The sequence below is a fragment of the Anopheles aquasalis genome, chromosome 2 (assembly GCF_943734665.1).
Source record: "Anopheles aquasalis chromosome 2, idAnoAquaMG_Q_19, whole genome shotgun sequence".
Lineage (NCBI taxonomy): Eukaryota > Metazoa > Arthropoda > Insecta > Diptera > Culicidae > Anopheles > Anopheles aquasalis.
Window position 1 is genome coordinate 86,529,364 of NC_064877.1, and position 13,783 is coordinate 86,543,146.

General features: G+C 49.2%; 1 protein-coding gene across 5 annotated transcripts in view; it reads right to left on the reverse strand.

The window, feature by feature from the left end:
- Nucleotides 1-13,783, reverse strand: part of LOC126573115 (serine/threonine-protein kinase 24) — a 48,552-nt gene that overhangs the window by 27,659 nt on the left and 7,110 nt on the right. Inside the window, exon 1 of one of the 5 annotated variants that reach the window (XM_050232992.1) lies at nt 13,111-13,783. This exon is cut by the window's right edge and continues 847 nt beyond it. The exons of 3 other annotated variants lie outside the window; for them this stretch is intronic. In XM_050232992.1, the coding sequence (XP_050088949.1) occupies nt 13,111-13,476 (366 nt within the window). In that variant the 5' untranslated portion in view covers nt 13,477-13,783. Of the gene's footprint in view, nt 1-7,350; nt 8,587-13,110 lie in introns of those variants that run through there. One more of the 5 variants, XM_050232991.1, reaches the window with a different exon arrangement.

Consider the following 13,783-nt stretch of genomic DNA (forward strand, 5'->3'; position numbering starts at 1 on the left):
CCAGCTCACAATCGTTTTCATCGATCACACGATATTGACATAAATGCGAGGGGGATGTTCGGTTGGGGACCAGTAAACGTATTCACATCGAGAGCCGGTACCAACACGCAGAAAAGGCGAGTTTTGGTCCAACCACCACACAAACATCATACGCAGCAGCGCATAAGTAATATGCTGTTGTGCGCGCAAGGTACAATTACCGGTGGCCCAAGCACCAGCTGATGGGAAAACGAGTTTCCTGACGTCAGGCGAAGAGGCCACCGCGAAGACGCTTTGCCTGGCTGCCCGGCTGCCTGCCTGCACGTCTGCCCACTTCCCTGGACGGACCCCCGGTAAACGGAAGTTTGGAGAAGACCTCGCAGTGAGCGAGAGCTTTGACCTACTAACGGTGGTCGTCGTCGTCGTCGTCGTCGACGGTGAGGAAATAGAAAATAGGAAGCGGTTTCGGACCAACGACTAGCGGGGCTCGGTCTAACACTTCCGCATCTTTCTAATGACTTATAGACGAGCTATGGTTGGTAAATGAACACCTCTGTTTTTTTGTTTTACTTTTTAAGCCCCAATCGGATCGAAATAGTTGCGGAGACAGTCATTCATGAGTGTTGGATTGTGTAAGAAAGGGGCCAAAGCAAGTGAATGAAAGCAACCGATTTAATTGATGTACACGATGACAAACAGAGGCAGAGGTAATAGTGATGCAATGTTTATCTAATGAAACGTTGTCATCTGCATAAAACACCAATGCTGCACCATCGTCAGCACGGAACGGAGTAGCAAGAATGGAGAGCGATTCGATGGCTTTGGGCACAAAATCGTGACAAAAACACGATCCGTCACGAGTGCCATTAAGGACAGCTACCAAACGGATAGACTCACATTCCAACCATCAACATCACGCGTTCGCGCGCGGTGCCTTCTCCACTGTTGACAACGATAACAAACGCGCGAAAGCGAGCGAGCGAGCGAGCGCGCGCACGTGCGATGCGGTTTGAGCATTTCATGAACTGATTTCGTGATTTGTGCAGCACTTCTGTGTTGACAGTTTAATTGAACTTCCTTCCATCCATCCTTACACGCCGATGGATTGCGTATTGGTAAAAAGGCCACCGGGTGGTGGACAAATAACTCCCCTCTGTAGGTGGATAACGTGTTAGAACTCACGAAACTAGCGACAATTAAAATGCACAATTCCTTACATTCTTCGTTTAGAAACGGCACGACGTTGGTTTAGGGTTGGGAGGGGAAAACGTGATACATAGATCAGTGTCACGATTACAAATGCACGCCGCGCGCGTGTCGCGATAGAATGTTTGTCATTGCAGCACTTGGATGCATTTTTTATAGACAAATCGTTGCACTCGCTTCGGGTGAGTAGCGATTGAGGAGGTACTATGGACTACCTTTGCATTTCATTTGAACTCTAGTTCGCGTAAGATATTTGTTGGGAGGTTTTTTAAATATGTTTGTTATGCTTACTTTCGACTAATTGGTACTGATCGTTTTCCTTATCCATTCCATTGGAATACCTATAGCATAAATTGAATTGCAGCTTACCTGGAAAAGACAAAAAAAAGGAAAAAAAGTATTAATACAAACATTCATTTAAATACGAAACATTGACAGTTAAACATATTCTTTTACTGGTGGTACTGTATGTCTAATGGCATAGTGCCTTTGAATACTACAAACGAAACCTGCTAAAAGTATCCTCTCCCAAGTGACCGGTACACTCTATGCCTTTCATTCATCCGGCTCCGCTGTATCCAGCACAGTAATGGTAACCTGCTTTCAGGATGACGTCAATTAAAGCCGTGCAACCACCCACCGGAGACCCACACGACACTCGGCACGTTTGGCTCGCACGGGTAGCGATACCGCGCGCATTCGCAAAGCGTCTCCTCTTGCAGAACCGCATATCCCTGCAATATGACCTCTCTCACACGTCACTCAACAACTCCGTCGACGACGACTACGTAGACGATTCGATGCAGTGCACTGGACCCTACAACACCACAGAAACGTGACAATGTTCCTGATGCTCTCCCTCTTCCAGGTTGACATGTGTCAAGTCCTGGGTCGCGAGTAGCGTAGCGGCCATTGCTATTTTAAGATTACCATTAAAACCACCCGGCACACGGGGATGCCACAAATGCCAATATGCAAATATGTGCAACACAGACACACACCGGATATCAGTGTTGCTACCATTAGTGCTCTCTTTGGTTCCCTTTTTTTGGGGGAAATGTTTCCAAAAACGGAAACCCAGGGGAATAGTTTTTTCCCGTCCGATCCCTAGTGGCCGTTGAAGCGAAAGGTAACACACCGGGTTTTTGGGCGCTGCTTAACACGCTCAAAAGTTTGCCCAAAAACATGAACCTGTAACACGACGACACCGACCGCGCCACACTTTCGAACGATGGCGCTATAGATGCCAGCGTTTATCAAGCATTACGTCCCCCGGCGCACCACCATTCCTTTTGTCCTTCTGGACAACCACACTACATTGGAGAAGGTCGACGATGGATGGTGTTCGTAATTAAAGCATCACAAAAACGGAACATTTCCCAGCCACCCGGGGACCGGACGTATTTTCGGCGTTTTTGTTGCGGTCACCTGGGATTTTGTGGCCAGGAGAAGACCACACCAGGTCAGGTGGAGAGGGAGAGGACGATAGTTTACAGCCTACCACCCAGTGCCCGGACCACCACCACCACAAGGGAGGGGCTTATGGGTTATCTTTGCTCAATTGCATTTTCGTGAAGCCAGCGCGCGCCCGTTTTTATGCTGCACTCGCCCGCCGATGCCGATGTGGCTGCTTTGGCGTGGGTTTGGCAATAAATTTCATCGGATGGTAAATAAATACTGTATCCAGTAGTAGAGCTGCTGATGATGCTGCTGCTGCTGCTGCTGCTACTACTGCCTTTTTGGTCATCGTATGGCCTTCTGTGCAGGGACATGGGTGGTCTGCAACAATGCGACCACCGGGGGCACATAATTTATGTGGTTGGCAATGAGAACATTCCACCGAGGACTCCACTCCACCGGCCCCCGAGGGAGGGATGTTTGAAAGTTGGACGTAAAATATACCCAATGGATGCACCACTAGCAGCTTCCGAAAGATTATAATATCATCGCATGGTGTTAGCAGAAGCCGTATCTCGCGTTGAATTATTAACAGTGCAAACTCTGCTCAGCTACCGAGCTACTGCTACGGGCGTGAAAAGGTAAATGACAAACGCAGAAACAATTCGAATCGAGGATCGGAGGATGATTTATGTCCTTTTTCATTCACTTCATACCCGAGCACTAAAACAATCGAGAACCGGTGAAAGCTTCGAACGTGGCCAGCACTTTAGCACTGGCCAGTGGAGAAGCAGACCGAGGAGGAGCCTGCAATTAACGTGCATATTCATCTGCGAACGGGGCGGTCCCTCCAATCGATAGCACGATCGATAAGTCAATTTTCTCCCTATTAAAGCACGTGCCAGTCATCGGAACTAAGGGGCGGCGGCCCCTTCGACTTAATTATGCCAAGGCAAGGTGACACAGCCAGGCTTTTTGTGAAGATTGATGATATTCCAGAAACCGGATTCAATGTGCCACCACCACCACCACGAACCAATCGCAAGAGCAAGAGAGGACCGGTCAGCCAGGCCAGCACCCAAGAAAGCCGTCCATCGTTCATCCGGTTCAGCTTGGTCCGGGAGGGGAATAATGCAAATTGCATACTTCAGGTGGGGCGTGTGCCCCATTTGCATTAGAGATTAAACGATTATTAACCTAGCCAAAGCATCATCGGCCGGCAACTTGAGAGATCCTCGAGAGATAATGGGGAGGCGGGGAAGGATGGATGCAAAGCGGACGATATCGGAATGGGCATCGTTAAGAGGCTTTTCCTTTCCGTTGACATCATTTCCATAAACGATCTCTGCGTGTAATGGTGAAAGGGAATCGTGTAGTATCCGGAAAGAATGATTCCTTTTGTTGTGCAAAGGAATGATTTATGCTAACGGTATTTAGTCACTTATTCCACAATAATGCAATGTAATTGAAACACTCGTTAAGAAGGCATTTAGTGCAACAAACAACAGGATATGACAATAAATTGGTATCAAACAGAAGAATGTAAACAGCACACAACGAGTTCCCCGGTGGATTACTCGAAGTAAATGTTCCACAAATAATGTACCACCAATCATCATCCTACTGCTTACATTCCAGTACAGCTATCAAACGGATCGATGAAATCGATAGGAAGCAAGTTACGCTCATGATGATGTCTACGGTGCAGTTCTAGGCAGCCGCGAAACGTACAACCAGCATTCTCGACAGCTCGTTGAACACGCTCTTCCTCTCACTGGGGGGATCATCCGTAGCTTCGGCACACCATTGCCCGATCGATCATCACCACCACCACCACTCCTCCTCCGACAAATCGCTCAACGGTGAAGAAGGTAAAATACTTATCTTCAAGTGAAGCAAAACGTATTCGGCAATCAAGCGTGTGACGACGATCAAGCCGCCGGTAATAAGCAAAGGAAATGTGCCCGCATCTGCCTGCCAGCGTGCCTGGCTCTAGCCCGAAAGTAAATCCGGAAGGCATTGAAAATTGCGAAACAGCCGCGTCGTCGCTCGAAAGCCGGTCGTGCTTTTTGGGGGGTGGACAGACCGTGTTTTCTCTCTTTCTCGTGCTACCGGATACGTTTTTCCCCCGGAGCACCCGGTTGTACCCAAACAAACATAACGAAATGAGAAGCCCTGCGAAAGTTTAAGCCACCACCAAACCAAGCCCACCCTCACGCTCCATTCTCCCCGTAAATCATAGTGAATCACTCACTCCCTCTCAACACGGACACACACAGCAGGAACGATGGATGTTATTTTTAGTATCCATCATCGATCGGTTCTGACGGATTTTAGCGAAAAGAACAAACCGGTGGACAACGTTTTTGGCGGAGCAGACGAGACAGGCAGGAAGAGGTATGACGCGTAAAACTGGATAAAAGAAGGATTACACAGGGATGGGCAGGATACGAGCGAACGATAACCTTCCTTTCCTCATCGTTTGGTCGGTGCGCAACGAAAGGACGAGCCTATTTTAGGATCATCATCATTTCCAGGTCAGCAGTACCGTCGAGAATCCAGAGAAGCACCCAGGGCAGACGAAGGTGGAAAGGATGTAACGATTGGTGCGCTGGCGACGAGGGAGAACGTCATGGTGATGGAGAACTTTTAGGACTTCAATGCACTAACGAGCGAACAGTTGTACCATAACTAACCTGATTGAAGCGGAAGCAGGGAAATGAACATTCCGGGATGATAAGAGCTTCAACAGCCCCCCCCCCTTTTGACCTTTCGACAACGTCGAACTTTATCGCCACTTATCAATCCAAACATGCTAACCTGTCCCCGGGCCCCGGGTCGACGCAGCGGGCAAGTTTGTTGTTATAATTAATCATCGTTATCGTTAAGCTCGATCTGATTTTTGCCTTTCGCATGGGTGCGAGGTCGAAGGACGAGTTTTAGGCCCGCAAACAGGGAGCCTCATCACCAACACCGAGATGCCGTGCGAATGTGTGATGGATGGAAAGGGAGGGATCGTCAAATTTCCAGGTAATTTTCACGAGCTGGTCATTTTGCTGCCCCTTTGATCCTCCCCCGGGTCAGAATTTACATAATAATGCGGCAGTGGCAGGGGAATAATGTGCTGAACCATTTCAGTGATAGGAGAGAATATTTTATTTTTTTACAATCAATAGTTGGGAAACTATTAAATGAAAAGAGTTGCTATTCAACAACTTTTCCAATTATACTTTCTTTAGATGTAAACTATTCTAATCAAATGTTCAAATGTTAAGACGAAACAAAATTTTAATTTTACGATTTTTCTTCTCAGAACTCAAGTAGGTTTTAAAGTCGGTATAAATCACTGTTTAAAAATAATGTACCACTCTTGAAACATTATTTACCAGGTTATGCTAACCAGATTTGATACAACCTTTTGATACTTTTTTTTTAAAGTAATACAATATATTAAAATCATGTGTTGGGTTTGTACTAAAAAAAAAACAACGAATCAAGAGATCTTACATAAAAAATCTCAGATGATCACATTTCACGTTCTGAAACGTGTTTATCATATTTCTTCTCTTGAGTCATTCGCGAGATAAAAAAAAATCGATTAAAATTTCATATTAAATAACGACCTTTCAAAAATCCCTTTGAATCACATTCCACAGTATGAAGGTTCAATTGAATTTAAGAAAATTGTGAAAGCCTGGAAGTAAAGGCAAAAGCATATCACTTCAATCCCATCTTTGATACTGAAACGGTTTATATGTTTAGCAACTATCAAAATGTTGCTTTACAATTTCAAATTCGATTATCACAACATGACCAGCATACACGAAAGACATGTGCTTCGGCGACACACAAACCACGATCCCGATCCCACAATAGCCAGCTAGCCAGCCAGAGAGTGCCCAAGCTCGTAAGAAAGGGATGCGCTACTGCGCTGCTGCTGGTTAGCCATCGCCACCGCAACCATCTGTTGGACGGAAGCGATGTGCCAACGAACAACTAGCAAGCCACCGTCACGGAATGGCGGAGTAGGTGCTTTTTGCCAAGGCATAAGCCACACACGGACACGATTCTGAAATGATTTACTCGCTAAAAGCCACAAAGCAGCAGCAGCAGCAGAAGCAGCAAGCCGGAACTGACGGCAACGGAGGCAGAGTAGAAGAGGAGGAGAACGACATAACACCACACAACACACAACACGCTAACCACTTGCCACCCTTCGCCGCCGCGCCATACACCCGTATAATCCAATAAAAAGTTATTATTCATATTCGTAATACTCTAAATACCACTCACACAACACACGGCACCACCAAGCAGCGGAAAGTGAAATATGCAAATATCCGTCCCACGCAATCCCCCCCCCCCCCTCCTACACTCTGGTTTTCCTTCCCGCAAAGTCTCCGACGAAACCTTTGGATAGAAAACCTTTGGAGAAAAGGAAGGAATAAACCACATTACGCTTCCTCTCTAGTAGTAGCTCCTGATGGTGGTCTGGTGGAAAAAAATCGATTACAGTTTTCCCTTCCCACAACACACGGGGTGGGTGGTCATGGGCAGAAAACTAGCAACCACCACAAGCCACACGCCAACCGGCATTGAAGAGCGAGAAGGAAAGAGAGACATTAGTGTGTGCTCTTTTCCGTGCATTCATCCTGATATCCTGTAACCACCCTCTCACATCATCTCCACAACAAAAGCAATAAGGAAAAGTGCAAGATTTTCCATTTTCTTCCTCGCCCCCCCTCCCGTTGATGCTTCCTTACGTACCATCGTGGGGTCGGCCGCATTCAACCGGCGTCCACCAGCGGCGACGTTCGCATTCTGCTGCTGTTGCTGTTGATGGTGCGACGCACGGTGCCCGGAGGGACGGAAGAAGGACGCACAGACTCCTTTTCCGGCACCGGATTTACCAGCATTACTGCTGCTGACGCTGGTGCTGATGTTATTATTGTTGGCACCATCGTAGTTGGAGTGGCCACCGGATTGGGATGAGTCATGGTGGGCACCACCATCCAGTAGCGTCGTCGCCGTCATTGCCATCCGATGGTTTCGATTACAATCGATGGGCTGGTGGATCGATGGCGGCGATGCACACAGCGCCGGTTCGTGGTCATTGCCATTCCCATCGACCACGCCGGTTTCACTGGCACCGGGTTTGCGGTGCTGGCGGTGCTGATGGTTGGCAATCGCCAGCGATGAAGCGGCACAGGAGGCATTTTGGAGGACCATCGCAAATCCACCGGGCGATGGGCACTCCTCAGCCTTGTGTACCGCTTTCCAGCGTCGGAATATGGTAAAGGACAGGATGTACTTCAGAAAGTTGATCCTTCTTCTGCCCTTCTTCCGTGGTCGCTTCGTCTGCTGCTCCCGCTCCTTATGCTGGTGCTGGTACTGCACGCGATCCTCAATGGTGTCCCCCAGTGGTTCGTGCTTGCGACGGAACTACTTTTTCTTCCTTTCTGTTCCCTTCCGGTGGTGCGCGTTCTATATGCTGGCACAAGTTTCGCCGAAGCGCCGCACGACACGTAAAGTAACTTCCGGAACGCAGCCCCGTCGGGTCGGGCCGGGGAAGGGGGCCACCAAATAGTGCCCGTGGGTCACGAACGCCAGGGAACAGATCGCACAAACCGCTCGCTCTATGAGCCACCACCTGGCGCGTTAATTATCGAGAGAACGCTTCTGACCAACACGCCACCACCGGTCGACCGAAACCACAGCAGAAGCGGCCACAGCACCACCAAGAGACATATGTTTGGCGATTAGTTACCGTTCGCTAACCGATTGCACCCCGGGGACACAACACTCGCCGCGGAGCGCACACACCGTGCGGATTATTTATCGCGCTGTACCGGTACACACGCAGCGTGGCCAAATGCCAGCACAAAAGGGGAGCCACCAACCACAGCACGCACTGGATACCAGGAATCCTTTCGAGGGACTAAGGCACCAGCAGTCGAGAGAGAGAAACTGTAGTTACCGCAGTCGCGGCCAAAGGATTTCTGCCAGAACGACGACAACAATGGTCTAGTGGTGCGGACATGCCCGTGACTCCCGCCAAACGAACCAAACTCCCAACCGGAAGAGCCACGCGAAGAGAGAAGAGAGAGAGTCGAGCAGTCGAGCGGTTCCCGAAGCCGAAGCACGACCATCGCCAGGAGTGTAAAAGGATTTTCCGGAAATTCCTGCAAACGCTCTCCACGCTGCTCGGCCGCTGTGCTGGAAGCCAAACAAATAATGGGGCGGGGGGGGGGGGGGGGGGCGAATGCCGGTTACGTTCCGGTGCTACCACGGACAGGGGAGTAAACAGTTTCGTGTGCTGTGCGATGGTGCGGTGGTTAATCCTTCAAACACGGGCCCCCCTCATGAGGTCCATTTCAATATTGTTTCTGCCCTTTGTTTTTGTTTTTTGCTCTGCGAAAGCACTCTCCGCATAATGTTCTGTGCTGGAGGGCTTTTTGTTGCTAAAGACGACAAAGCGAAGAGCGAGCGAGATGTGTCACCACCGGGCGCAAGGGAATGCGTGCTGCTGAATGACCAATCGGCAAGGGAATCGGTTTTGTAGATTCACGATGTACGGTGACACACACCACAGTTGCCATTTAGAATGTTAATCACAATCAGACCACGGTTCTTCTTTGTTGCAAAGAAACGCATTTCCCGATTGTGGTAGCCTCGCTCACCAGTTTCCAGTCTCCAGTGACCTCCTGGGAAGCGTGATGGAGCAGAATCATAGAACATAAAAAACGGTTTCGCTGCTACTTAATTCATTCAATGACAAACGAGTCCACGCTGATTTATTGCCACTTGAGTCACGTTATGGGTATTCATGAGGGAGATTTCGAATTCTTCGGTTCTGGCGCGGCCATACGTCACAAGTCACACCAGAAGCCAGAATTCCCCCGAAAGAAGATATTGCTGATGAGAGCAGGAGCCGCACTTGCTTCTTTTAAAACGAATTTCTCCCTCCGGGGAGTTAAAAACAACATTCATTGTGAAGGGAATGGCATCTTGGTATGATGCATGGTTCGATGCACTGGATGCAATTTGTTCTGTCGGTCACCAAACGATATCCTCAACCACAGGGCCTCCCTTTAATATCCCGTTTGGCCTCGCTGGAACTCGTCCTTGCTCTCGGGCCCATATCTCATCACACTCGGATGCACTCGATAAATGCAACGGACTCTGGGTGCTTCTGGCACTCGCACCACAACAGTTCTCGTCCTCATCTCGCTTCTGCCAAACTGGTCAAATATGGTACCAGTCGTACGAATATCAGGGATTTCTCAATCCGCAATTCGAGTGTCATTCGAATGTGGTGTGTGCTCCATTGTACCATTCTCGTCCTTTTGGATGCAAGCCATCAACAAGCCAGCGGAGCAAGCAAGGATCGTCCTTTGGAGAAATCCACCGACCAACAAACCGGATGCTCCGGAAACGCGTGCACACATACATGGACACACCGACGGCTCGGTGGCGTAGTTACCAGACGTAATGAAGTACATTTCAAGATAATGAGAATATGGTGGTTGCAGTTGCAGCCATCATCATGCGCATGCAGTTGCCAGAACACATTGCTACATACTACTGCTCTGTCTACATTCTATTATTGATTGGATTTCATCTGCTGCCTCTGCCGAACGACCAACAAGCATCAGCACCAATCGCCCTCAAAGTACCATTTTCTATCGATAATGTACGCGACGAGATAGAGAAGCTACTTTATGGTGAGAGAAGGGTGTTACTGGCATTCCCAACCATCCGAGGGGTGTTATTTTGCGCCATTCGGAAACAGATTAAATTTACTAAACGTTACTCGCCCATCGCCAGCTCGCTTGAGTTACAGAATTGTCGCAAAATGTCCTTCTCGTAAAATCGAGGTCGACCGCTTCAACCGCTATCCAATGGCAATCACAGACAGAGAGAGCGAGAGAGAAGGGGAGAGAGGTAGCGAGCAATGGAGAAAGGATGAGGGGATGTGAAAATTTAATTACTTTTCATCGATTCGCCACCGATGTAAATTGCGCGCGGATGCTGGCCCTCGGAACCTTTCGGCCCCGTCGTCAAAGTGTTGGAATGCTGCGCTGTAGGACAACCGGTGGACTTGGTAGCAACCTATGCGACCATCCAGCACCGGGTTCACCGAAAAAGCCCGGGAAAATCGGAAATGGAGAAAATGTTCATTTCAATTACTGCTTGCTCCACAGACACACTCGTTCAGCATCAGGAGCATCCTCCTATCGTGCTTCCCAGAAATTGTCACCGAATGGCTTTGGATCGGAAAGCTCCCCCACCGAACTAGCGATGGCACTTTCACCCAGTTTCCGTCTAAAGCGATTACCGAATTCAATTTGCTCTATGACGTAGCGGATTGAACCTCCGCCGTTCCGCCGTGAATGCGGTACACGGACTTTAATATCGAACGCTAAACGGCCAGTGTTGTATCACATACTGGCGGGGGGGATGATAGTGCCATAGGAATGTAACTAGCGGTTGGTTACTACTCTCAGCCCAAAAACTCATTAATACCGCCAGCCAGCCAGCCAGCGAGTCTATCCGTTACAAGATTGCTTTTTCGCGCTTTTCGTTGTACCGACAAACCGACCACAGTTCCATCGCAGGGAATACAATCGAAATGAGGGTTGGTAGAGGGAAGGGAAAACTTTAGCCAAACGCTTTCCTTCTCTCTGTCTCTCCCTCCCCGCTGCCATTCCATCCATCATTTTCAATCTTGTTGCTGTTGTTGTGGGGATTACAATTCCAAAGCCTTTGACGGACGCACGGTCCAAAATGGTCCGCTTCAACTTCGCTGTGGCGACGTGAAAAGCAAGCCGCTAATGAAGAGGAAACAATCTTCCAGCTCCAGCCTAGCAGCAGCAGCTTTGGGTCGTTAAACTCCGTATACCATTTTGGCGCTCCACCGACGTTGGTGGCGCCACCGGCATTGGTTGGGAAACCTTTTTGGAAAATCGGGAAACAACAACAACAACAGGAAGGAAGCAAGAAAACAACTAAATCACAAACTTTTCCATCCCAACCACCCGCCACACACCACCACAGTCCGTCACGTTATGTATCGTTGGGACAGTGCAGATCGGAGACAAAGTAGAACCTCCGTGCTCCCACATCAATCGTATGTCCACCACAAGACGGAGTTGGTCATTTTACGAAGATAGAAGACGGAATATGTATTTGGTCAAGTGATACAAACTTGCAGTAACATGCCTAATAGCCATCAAGAGTAACGGGTCGGCGATTCCAGCGCCAAACTGGTGACCATTCGTCACCAGCAACGATTTCGTAGGGGAAAGTACTTCAATCCAACCAAAACCAAAGAGCTAACCGAGCATGAATGAGTGGTTTGTGGCGACGACAGAGCCCCCATCGACCGATACATATATAAATTTATACCCAAAATATCAGCCCCAGCCCCAAAAGGCTTCGCTTTCTCTTCCTGATGTCCCCCAAACCACCCAAAACAGTTGCTCACCAGATCACCAACCAACCAACCGCACATCATCAGCCATGCAATGCTTTAAATACTTGTGAACGGATTTGAAAAGTCCATGTAAGGCGAACGGCCCCCGCACACGGCCAAACTCCGGCAAGCACTAATGATGTGCTAAGAGCACCAGCGGAAGGGTATACTCCAGGTGGGTTATACACCTCGGTGTAAAGGAACTGATGGAGATGGGCACCCTCTTGTCCACTCGACGAATAGGACGATTCTACGGCGGCTACACTTCACGATTCATTAGTCCCAGTTCTTCTGGTTCTTGCCACAATCTTAACCCTCCTGTCCTGTGGAGTGTTCATCCATAACGGGCCAACGATGATGCCAGCTGCAGACTTCTCTTGCAGGGTAAGAATTGGTGGTCTATACCAGCTGGATGCCGCTTCTCCCCCTAAGAAAAAGTGCTTAGAAAACGCACAAAACGAAGTCAAACAGGTATTAAAACATGAAGGGTGATAGCGGTATAAAACAAGTGGTAGGCTTCTTTTGAGCGTTTAGCTCCCTCCACAAGAGCACTTGTATCAAACTCCCCTCTTAGTCTTACTACCACCTCTGCCAAAGTGTAAAAACAGTGGATCGAATACTCGAAAACTATAATTTGAAGAATCATTATCTTGAATTGCAACTTACAATTCCAAATGTTACGCAGCAAGATGGAAAGGGGAGGTGGCGAGAGTAAAAATGCTGATGCTGATACCTTAGAGCTGGGGCACCTGCATTCAAATCGCCAGCTGACCCCTTCCCGGGCACCCTCCTCTCTTACCGCGCCAGAGTGGCCGCGATATTTGGGCCAACGTTCTCCACTGGCAACATTATTAGGATAGCGCATGGTATGGCTGGAGGAGGAAGCTGCAAAAAATAAAATCCTCTGACCAAAACTGTGCCACAGAAACGTACACAGGAGAGAGAGAGAGGGCGAAGGAGAGCAGCCAGCCAGCCAGCCAGCCTACCAGGCCGGACAGAAGCAATGGGAAGAAGGAAAGCAAACTCGCCCTCCTGTGCCTGTGCTGATATACCTGTTTTTCCTGTTGATGCAGCTGGTCACGGTGCTGATTAACGGTGAACTCCTCCGTGGCCGTTTCACTGCCACTCTCGGTCGCGGACCAGGCCGAGATTGGCCGGGTCAGGGTGGACCCCGTTGAGTGAGGGTGCTGGTGGTGGTGATTGGGTTTGTCATCGTCGCTGGAGCAACTATCCCGCCGTTCACCATTCGCCGGCGGTCCGCTTATCTGCCAATCATGCACCATCGTTTCATCGACAACGGTGAGCGTACGCGATGCTGCTGCTGCCGCCGCCGCCGCCATCATCACGGAATCCGTGGCCGAACCGGAAGTAACGGTGTAACTGCCTCCGCTGCAGGTGTCCCGACGTGAGTAAACCATCGTCACGCGGAACGAGACCTTGCGCCTTCAATAGCACAACAATGAATGGTGATACGAGGGTGCCGCGCCCGCGATGATAAGCGATGTAGTGACACACTAAAACACTAGATTATCAGCGAACGCAGGACTGGTGGACACAAAACACTCGCCACCTCTGTGCTCCGAGAGCCCGCTATCCTCGATGGCAGCTGGGACACTTGTGAGAACTTTCAAATAAGCGCAATACGGGAACCCATTAGCCACTTCAACTGACATCGCGATAACGCAGAGACCGAGCTGCCCTTCCTCTTCTTCTTCTTCTCCTGTT